This window comes from Clarias gariepinus, chromosome 13 (assembly GCF_024256425.1).
Source record: "Clarias gariepinus isolate MV-2021 ecotype Netherlands chromosome 13, CGAR_prim_01v2, whole genome shotgun sequence".
NCBI classification, from domain to species: Eukaryota; Metazoa; Chordata; class Actinopteri; order Siluriformes; family Clariidae; genus Clarias; species Clarias gariepinus.
Window position 1 is genome coordinate 32,848,101 of NC_071112.1, and position 23,587 is coordinate 32,871,687.

Genomic DNA, 23,587 nt, shown 5'->3' on the forward strand with positions numbered 1-23,587 from the left:
AAATAAAGTTAATCACTGCTTCATGTTACTGCACTCAGACAGAATCAGAACTTGTTTGCATTTGTAACAGAAGTAAAAAAACCCTTTGAGTGGAAGTGTGTTCTGTCTGTTTTTCTATCACGGTTAAACATCATTTAAATCCCGTCCCTTGGGTAGAGAAAAGCGCTTCTCTCTTTCACATGCTAATCCAGCAGCTTTACTCACTCTCCTCTTCCTGTATTCAGGCTTCTTGCAGGAAACACTAAAGTAAAACTGTAAGAACTTACTTATGACAAAAAAAAACACGATTCATGTTATTAGTGTGTTTACATGGGAATGAAGGTGCTAAGGCCAGAGATGAAGCTGACACACACACACACACACACACACACACACACACACACACACACACACACACGTGTACAGGTTATAACTGCACTGCTCACACTGCCATTCCTCCTTACCGGTGATGTTGAAGGCTGTGTCATTGCCTTGGTAGATGGGTGTGTGTTCCTTGTAGAGTGTGTAGTGTGTCAGGACGCCATTGGGTTTTCGAGGAGCTTCCCAGTACACAGAGAGAGAGTCCGAGTGAGGAACTGCACGAGGAGGAAGAACGTCCTCAGGAGCTGTGAAAGGAATAATGTGAGGTTAATCAAACCCAAGCGGATGATGATTACAAAAAAATGCTTCCATGGAAGCCTTGCCAGTGTGTGTTACTGAGGAGGCCTCGGACTTTAAACTGTATACAGTGGAAACCTCGGATTATGAGTAACGCGGTTTACGAGTGTTCCGCAAGACGAGCAAAGATTTTTAATAAATTTTGACTTGAAAAACGAGCATTGTCTTGGTTTACGAGCACCGAGTATCATGTTTCACACATGTGCTTCTTGTTTTGACGCCAAGCGTCACGTGATCACAACTGAGCCAACGGTTTTTCTCTCTCTTGCGCTGCGGAATCGTCTCCTTTGCTGGGTCTTAGTGCTCGTCTCTTACTGGTAAAATTAACATCCGTGCACGCGTGTACTGTTAACTATAACACTTTGACCCTGTGTGTGTGTAAAACATATTTTATTTTGTGTTCTGAAGTGCATGTGTAGAGCGCGTGTACTGCTTCTTATAACACACGTGTGCGCACGAGTAAAGCAAAAGAAATTCTTAATACAGAGGTTAAAAATCTATTTATTTTCTCATCGCGGTGTGTGAAAAAACAAAACAGCAAAAGAAATAATGGCTAAGATGCTCTGAGTTCTAAGGGCTACTGCACTGCCTTGACATTGAGAAACGTGAAACCACAACTTTGTGAACGCTCGTACTGTACATGGACCTTTTCTTTCTCAAGTTGTAAGGTTGACAACACACCACTGTGCACAAAGCAACATCTGTGAAGACATGGTTTGCTGAGGATGGACTGGAGGACCAGAGCCCTGACCTTAAACCCACTGAACATCTTTAGGATGAACTGGACCAACATCCTGCCTCCTGATCCTACATCAGTCTACGAACCCAGGATACAAACTCCCAAACAGTGGAAACTCTGTAAGCACTATAATAAAGGCCTTGACAGAATGTTCACGTGGGTCTGATGGTCAGCGTCTGACAGGTTTCTTAGGACTTTGACCTTTAATAGCACATTATTTGGTGATGTCTGTTGTATTTTTTTTTCTGACAGATGAACTAAACTCAGAATATTAAGCAAATTAAGCAAAACATATTTCCATCAGTCACTCAGAGGGTCACTAAAGCTTCTTCTCTATCAAGCCAGAGCACCGGTCACATTTCTGTAGCACTGAATCAATACAGTCATTTCAAGTTTTGTAATCAAGTCCACATCAAATTGATTTTTGTCCCCACTTAACAATGACCCCTGATGCCATCCTGTTCTTTAAATAAGGCAATTTAAACCCAACTTGGATTAATGCATGACTTGGAAAACACGCGGACATTTTTCACTCTCCTGACAAAAAGAGACACTTCAAACTACCGAGCAGAACGGAGCTCGCCGCATTCGCAAAACGGCTCTCAGACAGAGAAAATAATCAGCACTGACAATTAATCTGTCTTTATTCCTGCTGTTTCATGTATTAGCGAGAGACTCCGGTAGTGGACATGACACTTGTTCTCTTCAGTCTGAAGAAAAAAAAAGTGTCTTTGTCTTGCCCGGGGAGTCGGACTGGCGCGTGGGTAATAAAGAATGAGTGTGGACGAGTTGAAAGAGAGAGACGAGAAGACTCGGCGTCGTTTCAGAGCAGCGTGAGAGAGAGAGAGAGAGAGAGAGAGAGAGAGAAAGAGTGAGAAAGAGAAAGAGAGAGAGACCCTCTGCCTGGCTGGAAAAGCGTGGAAATGGGCTTCACTTTGCATTTCATACTTCTGACCGTAGAATCGATTCTTTTTTTTAACTTCTCGGGCAGAATGAAATAAAGAAAGCTTGCATTAATCTTGCAGATGCCTCGTGTTACTGACACGGCTCTCACACGAACAAAGTAACAGCTATTAAAAAGGACATTCGTCTGCATTTAAAGGGGGGAGGGCGGAGTCATTCACTCATCCTTTACTCTTCATTACTAAAAAAAATTAAATAATAATAATAATAAAAAATAACCTTCAAACTTGTAATAGATGGAAAACCAAAAGAAATCCAACTAAACTCCAGAGGCCTTTAGTGCTCGGCGGCGTCAGATTCGCTTGTAGTTTATAAGTGTTTCGAATTATTAATTAGAGACATAAAAAGTCAGGAGTTTACCCGCTTGTGGTGTGGTGAGGCTCGAGGCACGCAGGCTTTCTCCACACCCGGCCCGAGTGCACGCCGTCAGTGTAATGTTGTAGCTGCTAAAAGGAGACAGGCCACTTAACGTTCCTAAAAAAAGCAGGAGAAAAAGAGAGAGAGGAAAGCGAGCAAATGTCATTCTTTCACTTCCATATTTCACACAGCAGACCCTCCACCTGCTTACACTCCTGGACTTAATGCAATGCTTCTTCAAACACGGCATAATTTAACCATCACTTCTGATAATAGCGCCAGATTTAAAACGACTTTATTAATCATCATACGCAGGAGTGAAGCGACGCCAGGCTTTTCTGTCCGCCACGTAAGACACTAATGATGGGATTTAATGGACGACGCGAGGCACGGTGTTTAAAGCAGCCTGTAGCTCGTCTCCGCGACGTACTGTTACGATCCTAATGCACATCACTAAATTCAAGCTTAATTAAAAAAAACTCTATAAATAACGGATGTCTTTAAGAGATAAATACTTAAAAACAGTAACGAATAAATAAAATAGACACACGTCCACTTGTGTCTTGGAGGAATCTCATCAGGGAAGGAAAAAAAAAATTCCATCCTCCTTCGTTAAAAAGGGTCAAACCTCATGCATTTTCTTGTCTCCACTCTGACACGCTCATATAAATTGTACGTAATTAATAGGACCTAGTCATAAATTACAACAAAGGATTTACGAAAGTGTAGCTTTTAATCAAGTTTAGTCCTTAATATTGGGATTTATTTATTAATTTATCATTCCAAATAAAGGCTTTCAATGGGCCGTGTGTTTGAGAGCGTGTGTGTGTGTGTGTGTGTGAGAGCGAGAGCGAGAGTGAGAGTGAGTGGTTCCTTGGCTAGCGTCCATGCTAATCTGCACTCATGTGCCAGGCTTTATGTCGGCGCGGGACACACTGCTATGAGAGTTAGAAAGTAAACACTATGACACAGCCGTTACTGGGCAGGTGTCTCCGATCCGGGGTGTTTTTTTTTTTTTTCCTTCGTCTGATGTCTTTTAATTCAATTAAGAGGTTGACCCGCGCCGTTCTCATTACCTACACATTTGCTTTCTGTTTTTTCTTTTTTTAATCTGCCTTCGTAATTCTGCGTCCATGTCACGACTATCATAAATTAGCTAGGCGGAGTTTGAACTGAGCCAAGGAGAGGACAAAAAAAAAAAAGGATCTTCCCGTTTTGCCCAGAGACAGGGCTAAGATTGGCCGTCTATAAGCGGCATCTCCGCTTCCTGATTACGCATTCAGCTGACGTGACGAAGCATTTTCACAAAGTGAATAAGTGATAGCCCCACCTCTGTCACACTGATAGCTTCACTAATCATTGCCTTCTGTCGGAAAAAAGAAAGGAGAAAAAAAAAAAGAACACCCACAATGGTCACTTTGGATGGAAGAAACACAATAATGACCTTCAAACATACCCAGAAGGTATAATATTATTAACCCATGAACAACATTACCGCCGTGGTGTCTTTATTCCAGCAATCCTGGCTCTGGATTTTACTTCCAAGGCTAAAAGTGCTTCACTGCGCAGGTATAATAATAATAAGTGTGCAGCGTTCGGAGGCGTGTTGGAGGACAAGCTGTACCCTAAATGTCGGTCGCACCCTTTAGACACCGATCACTGAATTTAATCGACAACCTTGACCACGAAATGTAAAAAGAAGCCTCTAACTCAATTGTAGAAACGAAATCAATGCAATTAAAATGTGCAGCAAAGTAAACACTGAGAAATGAATCATCTAAATTACATACAATAAAATAAAATATAACAAAATAAATCCGAGCGGTGTTCGAGTCAAAGCAGGACTTTTGCTTGACCGGGAAAACAAAACACAATTAACATTTCATATTTAATTAAATGAAACGATGTAGATTTAATTTAATGTTTTACTGTGACAGGCTGTAAAGTGCCTAAAGACACAATTTAAAAGCTGGTTGTTTTTGTAATAACCTCATTTTCCTTTTCATCTCTTCCAATGTGTTCCAATGACTTTTGCACCTAAACTGAACCCCAAGACCCCAAGTGGTCTAATAGGAGTTTGCAGATAATCTTTAGCATTTTGGAGGCGTGTCCACTGGTCACATGACCTGAACGCTATGTTTGGTGAAAAAGCATTTAATCTAAAAAACAAACAAACAAAAAAAACTCAGTCTAAACTGTGATGCATGTGATCGGCAGCTGGTGATGGTACACGGGATCATGAGAAAGCAGTGACATCATGGAACACCTTCATTCATCAGCCATGGAGATAAAACTCAGTCGCAGCTGGATCTTCCAGCACCACAACGATGATACTGTACGTGTGCAAAATATGGAAATATGAACAAAAAAAGTCACAGCCAACAAAGCGAAAGTATTGGCACACAAAGCCACAAAGCTCTAATCTGAAAAAAAAGCATGTTTGAGCAAGAAGTCAAACAAACTCGAAATCAGTTCAGAAGAGTCTGCAGAAATCCCAGCAACATATTGTAATAAGAATGCGGAAGGTGATCAAATGGCAACGTTGCCACTTATTTCTACAGCAAGTGTACGGTACTGTGCAAAAATATTGCTCCCCTCATTTCTCCATTGCTTCCACAAATTCTTGTGGAATAGTTGTGCGTTCTTCTTGAAGGACCTTCTGTCTCTATTTTATGCCCAGTCCCTGTACCTGAGCAGTTTCACAATTAAGATCTTATAGATATAAACCAGACACTCTAACAGACTAAACGTAATGTTTGGATGTCTTTAGCAGAGCTGGATGTAAATCTTTGGCCTCAATTGTACCTTCTGATGAAGTCTACACATACAGCACCAGAGGCTACTTCATACACACACACACACACAGCTGTGCTTGGTCAGTCTGATACAAGAGAGAGAACAGAGGGGCAGGTAACAGAAGAAGGTTTTGCGATAATACAGAAACAAAAAGCATCAAGAAACCTGCAGTAGAACAGCGAGCTTCGGCATCGAGTGCAAATCTGCTTCAAAGGCGTTACATCAACCGTGGTGCAACAACCAGCATAACAAATCCTTTTAGTATTTGAGAAGTGATATTTTTGGATAGTTTTTCAATTCCACTCGCAAATCATCATCCATTCATCCGATGGAGCACAGATGGTGTTTTCATGGTACAAGCAAGTTTGGTAATGAAAAGTGTTTGTCTTGGACCATCAAACATGTTCCCAGTGTATACTGTATAATCAAAACTCATTTATTACATCGATTAAATCACCTTAACTCATAGAGAGCTTTTATTCCACTACAGGCTGCATTTAGTAAACATCAAAATGTTCAGTTTTGCTGATTCTGTGTGTAAAGAAAAGGGAAAAAACGCCCCAACTAAATTAGGGTAGAAATGTGGAGTAGAATAATCATTTACTGTTGCCTGGCTGGAGGTAGCGGTTATTTAAAAAGACGGGCTGTGCTCCAAATGTCCCCGATGTGGCTCTTACCCATCAGCCATTGCGCGTTAAAGGTGGCGCTGATTGGGGGGGATAAGGGACTGTCCCGGCTGTACGCCTTCACCACGTAGCGCTCAATTACACCTCTGACCTCGGGCGGCTCCTCCCAGCTCACCTCCGCGCTGGAGCCATTTACACTCGCAACTCTGGAGGGAGGCAGCACACTTTGTGGAGCTGCAAGATGGATAAAAGGAGAGAGAGAGAGAGAGAGAGAGAGAGAGAGAGGGAGTGTCAGCCTAAAGAAAAGCAGCACACATATTCTTCACATTTAATAGACACAGTAAATCATATCCATCCATTAGCATAAATACAATTTATTAGAGTTGTAACTTTTTCAGCGCTGATTTAATATGACTGTGCATGCACCGTTCATACCGGGTCATATTTCACACTCATCCACCCTTTTTTCTTTTCTTTTTTTAACACCTGCACAGAAGTGTAGTAAACAGTAAAACGCAAGCAGAACAGGCGACATATGCACTGTACGTGATGTGGAATGCTCTGACTTACTATTCCTCCATTAGTACATACATTAAACTTGAAACACACAATGCTTTTAGCACGTAAATGTAATTTGAGCTCATTTTATCATATATTACCTGCCAAAAAAAAAAAAAGAAACCACCTCGGCCTCAGCAGAGACCCCGTAAGATCTGTAGGCGTATATGAGACTTACAGTTACATCAGGCTTCACTCTGTTGTGCCTGTTTTTTCTTCTTCTCATTCATCACCTTCTCCACACAGCCCTTCATTTTTAAGGAGGCACATTTGGTGATGTGCCCTCTTTACCCTGAGCTACATGATAAGCTATCGCTAAGCGCCATCTCATCTCCTTGACTGTTACATATATTGTGCTGATAAGAAGGAAATGGGCTGGGCTGGAAACTATGACACAAATATCAGTGTGGAGCTTGGCTTCTGTGTGTGTGTGTGTGTGTGTGTGTGTGTGTGTGTGTGTGTGTAAGACTGTGCTACCTGTCTCTCGACTGCGTCCTCGCTGCCACGGTCCAGCTGTCCACCCTCCCTCTCCAGATGCTATCACTCTGTACAAGTACTCTGTTCACAAATAAAGTGCCTTTTATTTAAGATGATATAAAACAAGTCATTAATTACATACACAGAGACCAGCGCATAAAAAAAAAAGATTTAAATATGTGTAAAATGTTGAAGGAGTTGTAAACTCAAAACAGACAGATTTACAGTTGAACTGTTGCTTGAAATAATAAAGACCAGACCTGAACGTCCTCCCTAGTAACGGATCTGATATCCAGTTTCTCCATCACTCTTAGACCCTGATTTATACTTTACATCTACAAAATCAGATTCAAAATCTATTTAATGTACATTCGGTATAATAAGCCAAATTTAAATGTACAAGGCGGGGGGACTTTTGATTGTACAGAATAACAGAACTCAGTCCTGAGAGTAAAAACTCCCTTTATGTCTCTCTATAATCCCCTGATACACTAATGCACTTATCCCAGTGTCTCACTAGCGTTTGGACACCATCAAGTTTTCTCAGTTTGCTGAAGCCATGATCAGACTGTCCGTACGATTCACATCTGAAACGCCGGCCTCCCAGGAACTCTGTGAAATGTAGAAGTGTTTCTTCCGCAAGTTGTTGAATGATAACGCTCTTGACTTAAGGAGGAAAATGCTGGATGTGATTAAGAAGCTCGTGGATTTGTACTTTAGCATAATTAGCAACAAATCCTGCCTTTCACTTCTCAATTTAATACACTTTCTTATCTTTCACACAATAACAATTCACTTTAAATATTTTTAGTGTTGTTTCAAAGATGCTCAAAAAAATTTTCCAAGTGGTCTTAATTTTTATTTACTTTTTCTGCAGATGTTTTTAGGCAAAGAAAATACAACCAGGCTTAAGAGATTAAAGTTTTGCTGAACTTCACTCCATTAGAACAACACGTTCCTGATCCACAAATTGCTCTTCTAAGGCCTACAAACAGCAACCTGCACTTTATTCTTCAACAAAGAGACATCAGAAATACACAGAAATGTGGAAATGACACACCCAAGGCATTTAGGTTAACATTGCCTTCTAACCACACGTGATACCTGGACATGGAGCGCACCATCAGTATCAGAGCTGGGTGGTAACCAGTTACATTTACTTGAGTAACTTTTGGAAAAGAAGAGAAATTTACTTCTATGAGTAGTTTTACTGCACCATAATATTTACTTTAACTTGAGTAGATTTTTGAAGAAGAAACGCAACTCTCACGCCGCTACACTCTGCTACACTCGACTCGTTACTTTTATAACCATTAGATATACTATTAGATACTTTATAGACATTAGATATTCTTTGTCTTGCCAGAGAAATGCAGCCGGTGGATCGACCACATGACTCTGTTTAACCAATCAGCCGCAATAACAACAACCACATGTTGTCACATGACCAAACACAAACCGGCTGCATTTTTAGGGAAAAAAAATCCGCCATGGTAGACAGCGAAGGAAACACGACGCGGTTACGTTAGCTGTTTCTTTAATGTTGCAATGTTAAAATATACAATTATTAAATATCCTAGAAGTTTCTTACATTTGTTCTGCAGTTTATGGTAAAGTGAGACTCTTGTACCTGTTCTAATGTTATTTTCTATCCGCTGAGCCATTTGTAGGGAAACTGAATATACAGTAAATCTTACACTGGAAATAGTTTACACTGTTCAAACATACACACGTTACCTACAGGAGGGATTTGATTCAAAAGCTTTTGTTTGTGATAAAAGTGAGATTAGGACATTTGTGTTTCTTGTTGCTATTTTGTAAAGATTTTTAGTTTTATTAATTTATTTTTTTAAATTTATGCCATTTATTTTATTATTTGGAAATGTCAGAATGTGTACATCATTTTATCATTTTGTCTGGCTGCTTACAAAATTATAAAAATTATTTTTTTTAATGGACATTACGATGAAACAGTTACTCAGAACTCAGTATCTTTTCACTGAATACTTTTTTACTCTAACTCGAATAATATTTTGGATGACTACTTTTTACTTCTACTTTAGTAATATTATTTTGAAGTACAGCTTCTCTTACTTGAGTACATTTCTTGCTCCTCTACCACCTCTGGTCAGTATATATAGTGTAGCAGTATAATGCTCTTACAAGCATTAGGCACGTCGTTCAGTTCAGCTATATTAGTCCAGGCTGGAAGTGAAAAAACTGTTATATCAGCTGTGAAACTGTCTTTCAGAGACACGGTGAAGGAGGGGACAGCCATGACCTTGGTCATGACCTCTCTATGCCCTTGGGTTAGAGTTGGATGCTTTGTCTGGCACTTATGAGAACAAAACCCAGCCCAGCACAAAACAAGGAATCAAAATCAGACCAAACGATTGCATGAGACATGGCGGAAGGCCAGAAGCAAAAGGCCAGGATATCTTCAGGTCAACGAGCTGAAGGAGCTGGTGGGCATGAGTGTGTGTGTGTGTGTGTGTGTGTACCAGTGAAGGGCTGCAGAGACAAATCCAGAGCACTGATCTCATTGCCCGTGTACACCAGGATTGAGTCGTTTCCCCGGCAGTTAACGCTGGTGTCAGCTGACAGGCATCCATCCAGATTGACTCTGACAGCGGCACACGATGCCACGGCCAAGTTTAAGACAGGACCACTTGCAGCCAATCGAACGTCCCTGATGCAGCCACCAAATCCTGCAGGAGAGGGGAGAAAGGAAGAGAGAAAGTGGAAGGGAGATAGATCACATTCTGCACTGGCCTAATTATCTGAAACAAGGAGCACCGTCAGAAGCATCAAAATGAGCAGGAGGGGAATGAGTGGACACAGAAGGACACAGAGAGGAAAGACAGGTTTACTTTGTAGAGTCCAGGCTAGGGATCAAACATCAGCTCAGTTAAAGATACAGGATAGAGGAAAAAATGTTAGGGAACACTTTATTCTATTTAAATGCATACTGACTTATTTTAACATTCTTTTCTAGGACATACTCTACTTATATGTATTGTTATTATTTAATGATACCGTTTTATATTCTAAGCTTCACAGGTTTGTGGACATGGGTATGGCTCTGACCATGGAGCAGGCTGTACTGGTGCAGCGCTGGGTGCTGGAGTCCAGCTGGGACGCCTCCTACATAAAGTGGAGAGGTGATATTGAGGTTTCCACCTCTCTCGCTCCTGTGCTGCTCCGATGCATGATTCATAGCGGCTCTCGTTAGCGCTCCACGTTTCAGCATAGCGACACTGTTCCAGCCTCCGTCACAATATGAGAGGCCCACCCAAAGAGCAAGCTCCGCCCTCTGGTCTCCCCAACGCAACACCCATGAGAGGATCCCGCCCTGCAGCTCAGCCTACAGAAACACACACACACACACACACACACACACACACACACACACAGAATTATTTAATTATTTGCAAATGTATACATATATATATATATATATATATATATATATATATATATATATATATATATATATATATATATATATATATTAAAGAGCATCAGCAAACTGGCTTGTGTAATTAAGTCCCTAGATTTAGCGCCCTGTATTTAAATTCATGCTTTAAAAAATTCTGGAACAAAAACAGTCTAGACTTTATATTTACCAGGACACACAAAAAAAAAGACTTAGCAAGTGGAATATCATTAAACCTAGCCAAACCTATCTGTAATTTCTTAAAATAACGTTATAACAAACCAAATATTTTTTAAGTTTATTTCTAATAAAATGTTACTAAAATTGTAAACGGTAAAGCCTTGCTCTATTTCTTTTAAGAAATCAATTGCTAAAACTAGCTAAATTATCTGCCAATAGAACAGGAACATTTACTGAAAAATTTTAGTCAAATTTGATTAGAAATAAGTTTAATAATCTTATATTTGGTTTGTTGTAATTTTATTAAAAAATGTAGATAAATATAACTACAATCTTAATGCTTATTTAATAAAGTTGTGGCGACAGTTTGTTGAAGGCCCTTTTCTATTCCATTATGACTCCACCCCAGTGCAAAAAGCGAGGACTATAAAGACGTGGTTTTGATGAGTTCGGTGGGGAAGAACTTGACCGGCCCGAACACAGAGCCCTGTGTCCTCAACCCCTAGGAGCACCTTTGGGACGAACAGGAATGGAGTCAGACCTTCTCATCCAACATCAGTGCCTGACCTCATAAACGCTCTACAGAATGAATGAACGCAAATATCCACAGAAACACTCCAACATCTTGTGGACGGCCTCCCCAGTAGCGTAGAAGCTCCTATAGATGCGAAATGGGGATTGACTTCATATTGAACTAGTCTATGTATTTGGATTCAATATTATTGCAGGTTTGGCCAAATATACTTTTATCTTGCTAAGGTACCATTTTTGCAGTGGATTCATTTAAATCCAACATAATGTAAAACTCACCAAAATATAATCCTCGCCATTAAGATCGTATGCAAATAGCAGTAGTGAATTCAGCTGATCAGTTCTGAACTCAAATGATATTTCAAATTCCTTTCCACCAGTAAACACCTCCGGATCCAGTTTAAGAAACCCTTAAAGACATCAAAATACAAACATATCTTTATAATTACACAGTAAATGTAACAAAGACCACATGGAAATCATAAACTGTGTGAAGCAAAGCTCTGTAAAGTTTGTATGTGAAGCAGACATTACCCTGTCCAAGGAAGTACGCCCCATGCTCAGAATAGGCAGGACAGCCCTCCCAGTCTCCGTACGTCTCATGTTCCTCTAGTGCAGAGTCCCAGTCTAGCGGCTCCCAAATGGCATCAGGACCGCCGCTCCTCTGAATGAGCACATCCCTCACGCAGCCTGCAAAACCCGTACGTGCCAGACGAGCCAGACCTTTACACACAAACATACAGTAGCTAGTTAGCTTCGTCAGGACAAAGCACACATGATGCCATGCAACGGCAACCTGACAGCAACTGATGTTCGTGTTACCAGTGTCTTGTCTAAGAACAGTAAAATTCCCTGGAAGGCCTCCGAAAAAGACCCCAGTGTTCTGTCCGATGATGGTACTGCCACTGGTTGCTGATGCTGAACCTGTAGTGAAGGTAAGACAAAAACAAAGAAAATGAATACATTTACATTAGAACAATTATACACTTAGATAAAAAATTATGTCTTAGAAAGAGTAACATTTGTGAATCTAGCCAAATATATCTATATATTTTTTTAAATTAAGTTTAAAACAAACCATTTAAAAGGTATTTAACTTATATCTAGTCAATATTTCACTAAGCTGCTAAGATTTTTTTCTAGTGTCATTTTTGATACATAAATAAAACTATTTAAGAATCAGCAATGGTTATAAAATTAACGGAAAAGCTCCTGAATCTTTAACACACCTTACTGTAAAGAAGGGTGTATGTTCAAAAGAAGTGATGCATGCTTTTTATCTCTATAGCTTATTGTAATGCTACTGTATAAAGGAGGAAATATTTTACAGGACAAAAAAATGCATCATATTAATTGTTTGAAGAAATTGTGATATAACTGAAAAGGAAATGCTAAATAAAAAATTGATAGATTTTTTAATAATCCTGCAAATCATGCCTGAGTGGAAGAAGAGGCTATTTCTGCAGTAAATGCCAAATACTCAGTGTCTTCTGGTTGCCTAGAGCAGATAATGTCATAACCTTAATGAAGTCGCAGGCACGTATAAAATGACACACACACACACACACACACACACACACACATAAGGGTGCTCAATGAGATCTCTAGAGAAGAGCTGCACTTCTTAGCCAGTCATAATTAAAATTCAGGTTCTGGACTGGAGCAGCTTCTATACTCTAATTATTCTAATCACATAATGAATAGCAAAGATGAACTCTGATAGTCTCTGTTGCTTCCATGAGTGAGAATGTAAAGGGAGGAGCTGTAAAATAATACAACAGTAGGTCTGTACATGTGTAGGTGTGTGTGCGCATGTGCTATTACCGCGGTATTGATCATCCACAATGATACTTCCCAGAGCTTGCTTCCTGGTAGCGATCAGTCGGTGCCACTGGTTGTCATTATAACTTCTCCCTCCGTCATCTTGTGGGCTGATGGCCACCACCGAGGCCTAACATCAAACACTCAGGGTTAATAACACATCAGTCCTTCTGTGGCTGCCAAAACACACAATGCAGGAACCCTGTACGTTGTGTAGATTAATGCACTACAGACAGACAGAAAAGGACTTGGCTCCACAGCTTCGAAAACATAGTACTGGAAATTCCAGAGCTGGTTTGAGAAATGGGATCCACCGGTGCAGTACTACCCATCTTCATTTCTGTTTAAAAACACAGAGGCTCGTGCCGTTTCTGACACTATAGATCCACTTTTAGCCCCGACTTGAATCCTGTATCAAACTCCAAGTTTGTGTTTTGGTTGGACAGACGGAGCGCTCACACAGTATCATGATGCCAGAAAGTATACACAGCTTAGTGTCACCTCTATCTATCCTAACTGAAAGTAGGATTGTTTCATTAAAATTATATTACAGTATCCCTTGTGTCTCCTTTGAAAGCTGAGGGTCTCAGAACTTTATTGCACTGGCTGTAACACTTTCACTTTCAGCCCCTTGTTGCTGGGAGGAACCTGCTGCCAAATTCCATTTCGTGAGTTGCTTTTTTTACCCCCTCGTTCTCCTTCCCTGCAATAGGCTCCGAACCAAATTCTGCCTGGAGATTGGAAGCTCCACACACGCTGTAAATTAGAAGCTCTGGCACTGTCGATGTTAAGATGGGGGTTATTGTCCTGCTAAAATATGACATCACTCTGGCTTTCACATTTTAAACAGCCTGGTGGAGTGTTCTGCAGCAAGCAAAGCAAGACACAAAGTATCACATCTCCTCCTAGTGACGGAGATTTAATGACAGAATCAATATATGTATGGGTGCCAGGGCCTGCGATATGTTTACTGCAGGAAGGAGATGGCCTGAAGTATCAGCCAGAGGAGACACAACATGCAGTCTTAATACCATGCGTGTTCTAAATTTAAGACATCAAAAACAATTCCTGACTATTAGAGACCACCGCTGCACCAAGAAGCTCATGTGTTTCATTGTCAAGTCGCCACCAACATCTAATCCCGATGACGAAATAGGATTTTTCCTGGTGTCCCTTTACTGGGAAAAGACAGGATGGCCTTTTATAGGAAAATAATGAATAATGGCATGGAGGAAGGAGGGGTGTCTAGACTAGAGCAATGCCTTGTTTACAGTTAATAATAGATCCACATTGACCCGTACAGACCAGGCGTAGTATAGACTGCTGCTTTTTATACTGGCACCGGTTCTGCCATAACATTACAATGCAAAACATCATGCCCAGTATTACTGTATGTGGATCCCCACTGTACCATCAGGGCAGCTCTGGCCTCTCGGGGCGTGGCCTCATAGCGCCTTTGGGTGAATGTAGTGGTGTCTGGCAGCGAATTCTTTGGTTGCTGTGGGTTGTGGGACAGGGTCTCCAAAGACTTATTTGTCCTGTGCATCCCTGGGGGTTGGAACAGATTGGGATCTGGGGAGTTTGGAGACCGGGTCAGCAGCCTTGGGCCCTGCTGGACCCCATGGGTGGTGGGCTGTGGTGCACTGGGTGTTCTCGGGCCTTTTCTTTATGGTCAGCATTGACTTTTGTTAGTGAGTTGTCCTGCATTGCCTTTTCTGTGGGATCGGACCAGACAAGGTAGCCTTTGGTCTCTGTGGAATAAATGAGCCTTGGGTGCACCTGATTCTGTCATGAGTTTACTGTCACTGGGGTACTTGATAACTAGTATTAATGTATCAATGTTATGGCTTTAAGATGTATTTCATAATTGTTTCAAATAAGTTTCTTCACAGCAGGCACAGTGGCAGTTAGCACAGTCCAGGGTTAAGGGTTTGAGTCCCACCTTCAGGTCTGTACAGTATGTGTGTGTGTGTGTGTGTGTGTGTGGAGATTGTATGTTCTCCCCGTGCTTGGTGGTTTTCCTCCAGGTACTCTGGATTCTCCTCACAATACAAAGGCATGCAGATTATGCTAACTGGCGTTTTCATATTGGCCATAGTGTGTGCAAGTGTGTATGTTTGTACTGTGCAGTGGATTCGGACTCTGTCCAGGGGAGGCGTATCCAATGCCATCTAATGCCCTGAGTCCCCTGGAATAGGATGAAGACCTCCTGCAACAATGTACAGGATAAACCAGTGTTTATTAGGCCAGGTGAGGTTCTCTCCTAGTCAAATATTGAGGAATTTGGTGCTCTTCATGATCTCAACTGCGGAGCCTTTAATGTTCAGCAGATGGTGTTGGTGCTGTCCTGAAGGCAACAACCATCTCTTTAGTTTTTTCACATTCAGAAAAAGGTTGTATGCTCTGCACCAGTCCTTTATCTGCAGTCCCTTTTCTCTCTGTGTCTTATTCTTGCTGATGAAGCCCACCAGTTTCATGTCATCGGCAAGCTAGATTATTGTGATTGGAGCACGAAGAGAACATGCAAACTCCATGCACACAGAGGCAGTAATCGAACCTGGTGGGGCAAATCAAACCTGGAGGTGCAAGGGGACAGTGTGCCACCTCACACTGTCCCCACTGTGCCACTTCAGATCCTTTGAGTGACATAAATTTTGTCAGGACGTCAGGGTAGAGTTTTCTCACATCACCATGTTAAGATAGTAAGCCTTGGGCCTCCTCGTATCAGGGACAGCCTACTGGATTGAGACCAGCTAGCGTGGGAAAATCTGGGGTTTTGGCAGAATCAATAAAAATTAATTAACACTTTCTGAGTAAATCTACCCCATCAAGTATTTTTTTTGTAGTTAAGTTAAGGTAAGGGGGTTTAAAGGTGTTCGTTTCACACCAAGTGGCTATAATAATGTAAATTCATCATCAGTGTGACTAGTTATTTAGGTTATAGAGAATTTAGTTCCTTTTTTTGCTTGAATACTGGTATTCTACACGATGAAGTTTCAATTCCTACCACGGCCCTGTATGTGTGGAGTCCAAAGACCCAGTCCAAAGACATGCAGATTAGGCCAACTGGCATTTCCAAATTGCCTGTAGTGTGTGAGGGCATGTGTGGGCCTGTGCCCTGCGATGGACTGGCACCCCTTCCAGCCTCGTGCCCCGAGGCCTGTGGCATACGCTCCAGCTTTCCCATGACCCTGCAGTGAGTAGTCCAAAAATCTACTCACCCAGGTTCTGGTTTCTTTACCACTTTGTACACAGAAGCCTAAACAGATATTGAGCCCACTCTGCCAATGAAGCCGCCACATTATTTATATCCCATACCCACAATATCTGATACCCACCTGACATTGCCTGGTTGATATGATGGCACCTGAAACATGCTATTTATCTCTGTAAATCTTCTGCTCAGCAAGCAAGTGCTGAAAGCTCTTTTGCCATGAAAATAGCAACGCTCATCTCCCTGCTGACTGAGAAGAAGCTGAATTGAGAAAGGTCTATCTGTAAATGTCATGGTTAGAAAACACACTCTTAATCATTTCTAGGTGTTTCTATTCTGGTCTGTGTAAATGCTCCACCCAGATGGGGCGAAGAAGAAAAGCTGGCCTCATGCCACTACAGTTAGGTCCAGGACATTGATCCACAGCTGATGGAGCAAACAATAAATACTCTTTGCCAGTCTCCAATGGCTCTGCTCCACAAACCTTGGCCATCTCAGGGACTGTCCAATAATTAGTACATGTCTAATATCACTAACTGCAACTTGTTATGGACATACTGTATGAATGACTAGGATGCCTCAGTGTTAGTCATGACTGAAAAAACACTAAACAAAATTAGTTGAGTGTGTGCATGTGTGTGCATGTTCGTGCGTGTGTGGTGTGTGTGTGTGTGTGTGTGTGTGTGTGTGTGTGTGTGTGGTCCATGCCTTTGAAAATGTAAGCAGCTGATTAAGAAAAACTGGCATTGTTTGCAACAGCTTTTACCAGGAACAAAATATTCTTTCATGAGACAGCATTTCATAAACTGCTCATTAATTTCATCATTACAAAGAGTGTGTGGGGAAGCATACCAGTCTCCTGTGTCACGCCCAATTAGCATCCCATGGTGCTAATCCCATTAGAATTGTTGAATTCGTTAATGGGGGAACTAATGGGCATGCTATCAGGGGACATTAATTGGGCATGACACCACTTTTAGTTATAATTATTAAACTACCCCCAACAAACTATAGTAATAAATGCAAAAACTAGTGAGATTTCAGTGGTGGTGAATCTTAGTGAGGAGAGATCTACACTGGTCTTGTTGGTACTATTGTAGTTCAGGGATCATCTTTCACGATGGCTTTTATCATCAGAGTGAAACATGATGAAGAGGTGGCATTGCACAGTGCCATAATTACCATCCCACCGCGAGGGTCCTACATGTGACTCCGGGTAACAAGTTAATTGGTCTTCGATTCAAACACTTTTTCAGTTCCATGTGGGGGACAAAAGAAAAAGTTGCATGAGATCAACTTTAGGATAATAAACAAACCTAATGGTTAAGAATAAAATATTTGCCATGTTACTGTTCGTTTCCATATTGTGTCATTAGTGCAGGTGGAATTACTTTTTAAAAAGAACCAATTATGAAAATTCACTTTAGCACAGTGTCAGTGTGTGTACTATTGTAAGTAACTCTATTGTACGATATTTTTTATGCTCATTTGTTGAAATTAGGCACACTGTGAGGTTAATGATGACAGCTTGTATTGCACGCGGAAGAGGGGATAAATCTTTGTGATAATCATTTTAAGGATTAGTGATATGTAAGGTGTGAAACCTTTTAAGCCAATTTGATGGGTTTTGAGTGGCGCAGTGGTAAAGTGCTAGACCGCTAGTTCTAACACACCGAGGTGTAACACACTCGGAGAACAGCGCTATCCACTCCTTCCGCTCGCGTGAGCTCACACATGCCCCTAATGTGACTAATGTGAAAGCATTAAGTACCTCTTATCCCTCCCCTCTGAGAGAGCTCGGCCAATCAGCTCTGTCTAGACCTCCGGCTGCGAGAGGTTACAGCATCACCCGGGAATCGAACTCGTGATCTTCAGATGATAGGACGAGCACTACTTTACTTTATGGGTACTAAGCCTGCCTCCTTCAGCTGTTAGTCGTGTTTTTGGACATTGAGGTTGCCATTGTGAATAAAATACTTAAATAAACACACAATAAATAACAATTGTCACAAAAGCTCAAAATAGTTGGGAAAAGTCTCTGCGTTCTGATTGGCTGAAATGTACTTTCACAAAGAGACGTTCAGAGGCAGTGCATTTAAAGCCACGGACACAGATTGATTTTGTAAGGGCAACTAGAATTGCTTCAGCTTTGTAAACAGTATGTGCGGTACTGCTGTCTCTCATTCCATTGAAACCAGAAATGTTATGCCAAAAAAGAACTTTATCCTACCTGAGGATCAAACAGGAAGTAGGGACGGCCATTGCGCATTTGCAGTGCCACAAATTCTTCTTGTTCTCCAGGAGACAGAGCACACAGGATCAGTCCCTCTTCCATCCGAGTGCGGAAACTCAGCTGAATGCCTGCAGCAAAACAACAAGATAAAAAAATCATCTGACAAATCAATCATGTTGAATCATGTTGATCACCCTGGGACTCTATCAAACTCAATACGCTGTTGTGTGTGTGTGTGTGTGTGTGTGTGTGTGGTGTGTGTGCATGCGCAGAATCCGGGGACGTCTCAGGAACTGCTTATGCAAAACTTGTGGGTTCAGCACTGGAAAGCTCTAAAGGGGGTTAAGATGAGTTTTTTTTTCCTTCACATCCATCAGCACGTTAGACCTGTTCCTGTAGGAAAGGCAGAAGGGTAGTCTCAGAGGTGTGTGTTCTGACAGGTCTGTTTACAAGAGCAGTGGTCAGTGGTCTCTTGGAGTCAAGCGATAAAGAATGAGATTCACCTTAGAGGGTCTCAAGACAAGAGGCCATACTGTACATAGAAGATGTGCGTCAGCAATTCATGGTGTGTTTGGAGAAGTTCATCGACCATACATTCAGACCATGAGAAGAACGTTTTTTTTTCTGTTAAACAGCTTAAATGTTCAGGCATTTGCATTTACTTGTGACATACATAAAAACTGTCTGGCTGATGTGTGTTAATGAGAAGCTTCTGACATCAAACTGTGTATTTGGGTTTTCGGATGTGTCAGATAGAACGAGCGTTATTAATGTGTAAACTTCATTAATAGCCAGAATATGGATATAATGTTGCAAAAATGCAGAACAATAAACAAAAATAAAGAACAAATGTAGAATAATAATATGCTTAAAATGAGTCATGAGTCATTTCATGAAACAACTGAAAAAGAATCAGAAAAACACGTGTTCATGTGTCTCTGTGCTGTTTCTTTGCCTATGTGACCTGTTTTTTGTTGTTGTTTTTTTTACTCAGTCATGTTTGTATAGTTGGTTAAAATGAAATCAAACTCAGTTTATCATATTGCCAAGATTGTGCTGAAAAAGAGGATATGTCACTCTACACTGGACAATCTCGAGCCCTATATACTGTATGTTTATCAAAAAAAAAAACAAAGAATGTTTGAAATGCGTTTATTCAGATTGCTTAACAGAAGTATTTTGCAATCTTGGGGAGAACAGCACTTCATATGTTATAAAGTATATTCTATCTGGTTCAGGTTTTTACACTGGATTCCCTTCTTAATGCCCCAATATACAGTATAAGGGCTCGGGTCCGGCACTAGGAGTGACCTGGGGTTGTTTGACCAGCAGTTTGACCCCAGGTCAAATACAGTACTAGACACTCATCCACCATGGACCCTAGGTGAGTTTCACTAATTAGTGTATTCAGTTTGTGTCCCTTGTGTAGTTACCAAGAAAATAGGAATATAATTGACTTATTAGCAAAATTATATAATCGTGGAAATAATGAATCAGTTAACTCCAAACTTTTTAAGGTTCTACAGAAATTTAACTCAGTGGTATCTCAGGGGTTAAGGTGTTGGACTATAGTTCAGAAGGTCCCAGGTTCAAATCCCACGGCCACCAAGTTGTCCCTGTTGGGCCCTTAACCCTCAACTGCTCCGATGTATGATGAGATAAATGTAAGTTGCTCAGGATAAGGGCGTCTGCCAAATGCCTAAATGTAAGTAAAGTGAACGCGTGTGCTCCGACAGAAAGCAGGCCAAAACAATCAATGATTAGATTTTGGGGTGATTATTTAGCATTAATGTCACTTATTTCTTTTTCCTAGGTCGAAATGTTCCTGCAGTGGTGTACCACTGAAACCATGCACTTGATGTATGACTGCAAACCTCAATGTTTAGCATCTTATATTTAAACAACACACTCAAAATGATGTGCAAAGTCATCAGCTTTTAACAGTAACATTTATTAATATTAACATGCTGAAGCCAGGGACGTGTCACCACCCACACTGCGTCAAAGCCACGTGAATGATTATTGCTGTAACTAACAAGCTCAGATCTGGCAGCGGAATCCTCATCCATCCATCCAGTTACTATAATACTCATCCTGTGTAGGGGCGCGAGGGACCGGAGCCTATTACAGGGAACTCACACACACACACACACACACACACACACACACACACACACACACACACACACACACACACACACACATAGAATGGAGGCAAAATTCAGACCATCAACCCTGGAGGTGCAATAGTACTAACCACTAGAACATCTCTCCTACTGGTTCACATTACTGTGTACGATCAGCCACGTGGTGCCTTTGATCTCTGCATTTCACCCACATTTAATAATAACACCAACATGTGCTGAGTGTTATAGAGTGTTCAAACTGAGACTGAATAATCTACATGTATTACACTCGACTGGCAACAATTTGTTTCCTTTTTTACGCTTTTATCTTCATGTGGTGGCTCGAATTGTCACTGTGGTGACGCCAACAAACATCCTAGTAAAGAAAAACATTAAATAGTAGATTAAGTTGTAAATGCAGGGGTAGAAAATGAACACATTTTAATTTCACGGAGACATTTCTGAGCCATATTTTTTAATTCAACTTAAAACTTAACACAAATGTAACCTGAAACAAATACTCCATATAAACAGTTCATATTATTTATGTGTCTGACTTAATAACAAACACTAAACGTAACCTGAAATAATAAAATGAAAAAAACATTTTAAATGAACAATTCTGATGTTTGTGTTCTGCACGCGGTCTGTACGAGATAAGCATCAATAACCAGTAACATTTCCCGAGAAACTCATTTCCATGCCAAAAAACATAATATCAACTATAAGTAGAACAAACAAGGCCATTTGGATTTAATCTGCTTAATACATAACCTGAATAACTTCAGTCATGTTAGCATTATTGCGGCATTAATCAAGTTGTTGCGTATTAATGAGTTTTTAGCGAATGCTAATTACTGTCATAGATTCTGCAGCACCCCATTAAATATACAAATTACAGAATTAAAGAGCCAGAGCTTTTCATGATTAATCTTTAAATGGGGGGAAAAAACTAATGATGTCTGTGCAAAGTTTCCCCTCAGATTTCACACAACGAGGCCGCGTGACAATAAATCAAATTATTTTAGGAAAATCATTTGTAATATTTAATATTTCGGGCTACAATCGCTCGTACAGAAAAAAATATATATACAGATCTCGACCCCTCCGTATACCTTTAGGGCTTTAAAAAAAATATTAATATTTTTTTAAGTGTGCGCAGTCAATTAAGATTCAGACTTCAGTATAAAGATAAAGAGAGAGATGTGACACTCCAAAGGCAGAAGTTAATACACTTTATTATGAGTAAAATGAAACACACTGTATGGAGACAGCATTATCATGCAGAAGACACAGTTTCTAGTTTGCATCCTGGCTGAGAATCTTCAACAGGGCTCAAGACACTGCTCCGCCATAACACATCAATAAGGATTAAGATGCAGATCAATCCTACGCAATGATATTGCATTTTTAAAATCTTGTCCCCTCTTTTTGATTTGTTGGGAGTCGTGCACTGACAAAATCATTTAAGGCTCCACATTAGATGACCATTGATTTTTGCTTAATGCGTTGCTTTGGCTAGATTTCAATATTATCCTGAGTATTTTGTCCCTGAGCATGTTGTTTGTTCATTTCATTATGCCTCATTTCAGCCATCGAGTTCTTCGCTCTCGTTTATCCAGTCATCAGCGAGCTCGATAAGAACAGCTTGTTCTGAACGGGGAAATCTTTATGTTTTTTTCCTTATCCTGCCACTCGATACATTTTGCCCCGTGACCGACGAAAGGGTTTCGGGAGCGCGAGAGTGGACTGGCCTCGTCCCAATCCATCGGTAAGCAATAGAGAACATCAACATGGGATTTTAAAGAGGCGGAGCGGCTAAAGATATGAGCCGATGGGAATGTCGCCGCTGTTCTTCGGCTCCCTCATTAGTCTGCGGCCATTTATAACGCCGGCAGGCCCAAGGACGAGCTCTCCACTTTGACTGCAGTCATTGATCAATTAGAGAGTCAGCTGAACTCAACTCCAGGCTTGATTTATAAAGATTTATCCATTTGTCATTATTTAAGGAAAAAAAAAACTGGAAATGGCAGTGCTAAATGTTAATAAAGTTGGGGGTTGTTGAGATTAAGAAAATGTCTATTCATTTCCTACACTACAAGGTCATACAGGGTCATTCGCTTCTGTGTGGGCTTCTTAAGGAAGTCATTTAGTGGATGTTCTGGATAACATTTAGAAGAGAAAAGACTGCTGAACAGAGCGAGACAGACTGTACGTCTTGTTCATTTAGAGTGTATAACCAAAGAAAGCACATTGTAGGGGTTTGCTCTCATCACTATTAATGTCTATACGAAGCCGCAGCAGACTCGATTAATCTTAAATAAACACGTGGGGAAAAACGTGTTAGTCAACTTTCACCAAGCTCTGTTTTTGTCCTGCTAAGGTTGCATTATATTCCGTCCAGCTTTAGGAAATATTCTTCTGTGGTCCTTAAAAACATCAAAGAGTGTTATGTACATTGTGCTACTTTTGGGTGGGATAAGGCGTACACCCCTGCGCTTTCTAACAACATAAGTCTTGTAAAGTTAAATATATATTTTTTATCTTTTATCTATTATAAATATTATATATTTTTTTAAATGCAGGAAAAAATATTTGCTTTTTTGTTCTTGTTTTAGACAATATTTTATTTTTTTTCTTAAACAATCCAGTTAGATCCCCGGTGTTGTGGTCTTATATAAGAAGATAGCCCTCCCTTGGTTTGTTACTCAGTTCTGTTGTTGTCTGGAGGGGCGTGGCTTAGCAGTACCTCATTTACATAGACACTGAACCAGCATGTTTGGAAGAAGAGTGAAAAAATGGATCGTCTGTGTACTGTATAATGTGCATTTCAACTGGAGCATTAACACACACACACACACACACACACACAT

General features: G+C 40.7%; 1 protein-coding gene across 1 annotated transcript in view; it reads right to left on the reverse strand.

Moving 5' to 3' along the window:
- Positions 1 to 23,587, reverse strand: part of ush2a (Usher syndrome 2A (autosomal recessive, mild)) — a 213,367-nt gene that overhangs the window by 120,458 nt on the left and 69,322 nt on the right. The window contains exons 21-31 of the mRNA XM_053509206.1: positions 18,586 to 18,716; positions 13,145 to 13,271; positions 12,143 to 12,244; positions 11,855 to 12,043; positions 11,600 to 11,730; positions 10,261 to 10,537; positions 9,675 to 9,881; positions 7,174 to 7,254; positions 6,190 to 6,372; positions 2,720 to 2,833; positions 444 to 605 (exon numbers count right to left, since the gene is read on the reverse strand). Coding sequence (XP_053365181.1) covers positions 444 to 605; positions 2,720 to 2,833; positions 6,190 to 6,372; positions 7,174 to 7,254; positions 9,675 to 9,881; positions 10,261 to 10,537; positions 11,600 to 11,730; positions 11,855 to 12,043; positions 12,143 to 12,244; positions 13,145 to 13,271; positions 18,586 to 18,716 — 1,704 coding nt within the window. The remainder of the gene's footprint in view (positions 1 to 443; positions 606 to 2,719; positions 2,834 to 6,189; positions 6,373 to 7,173; positions 7,255 to 9,674; positions 9,882 to 10,260; positions 10,538 to 11,599; positions 11,731 to 11,854; positions 12,044 to 12,142; positions 12,245 to 13,144; positions 13,272 to 18,585; positions 18,717 to 23,587) is intronic.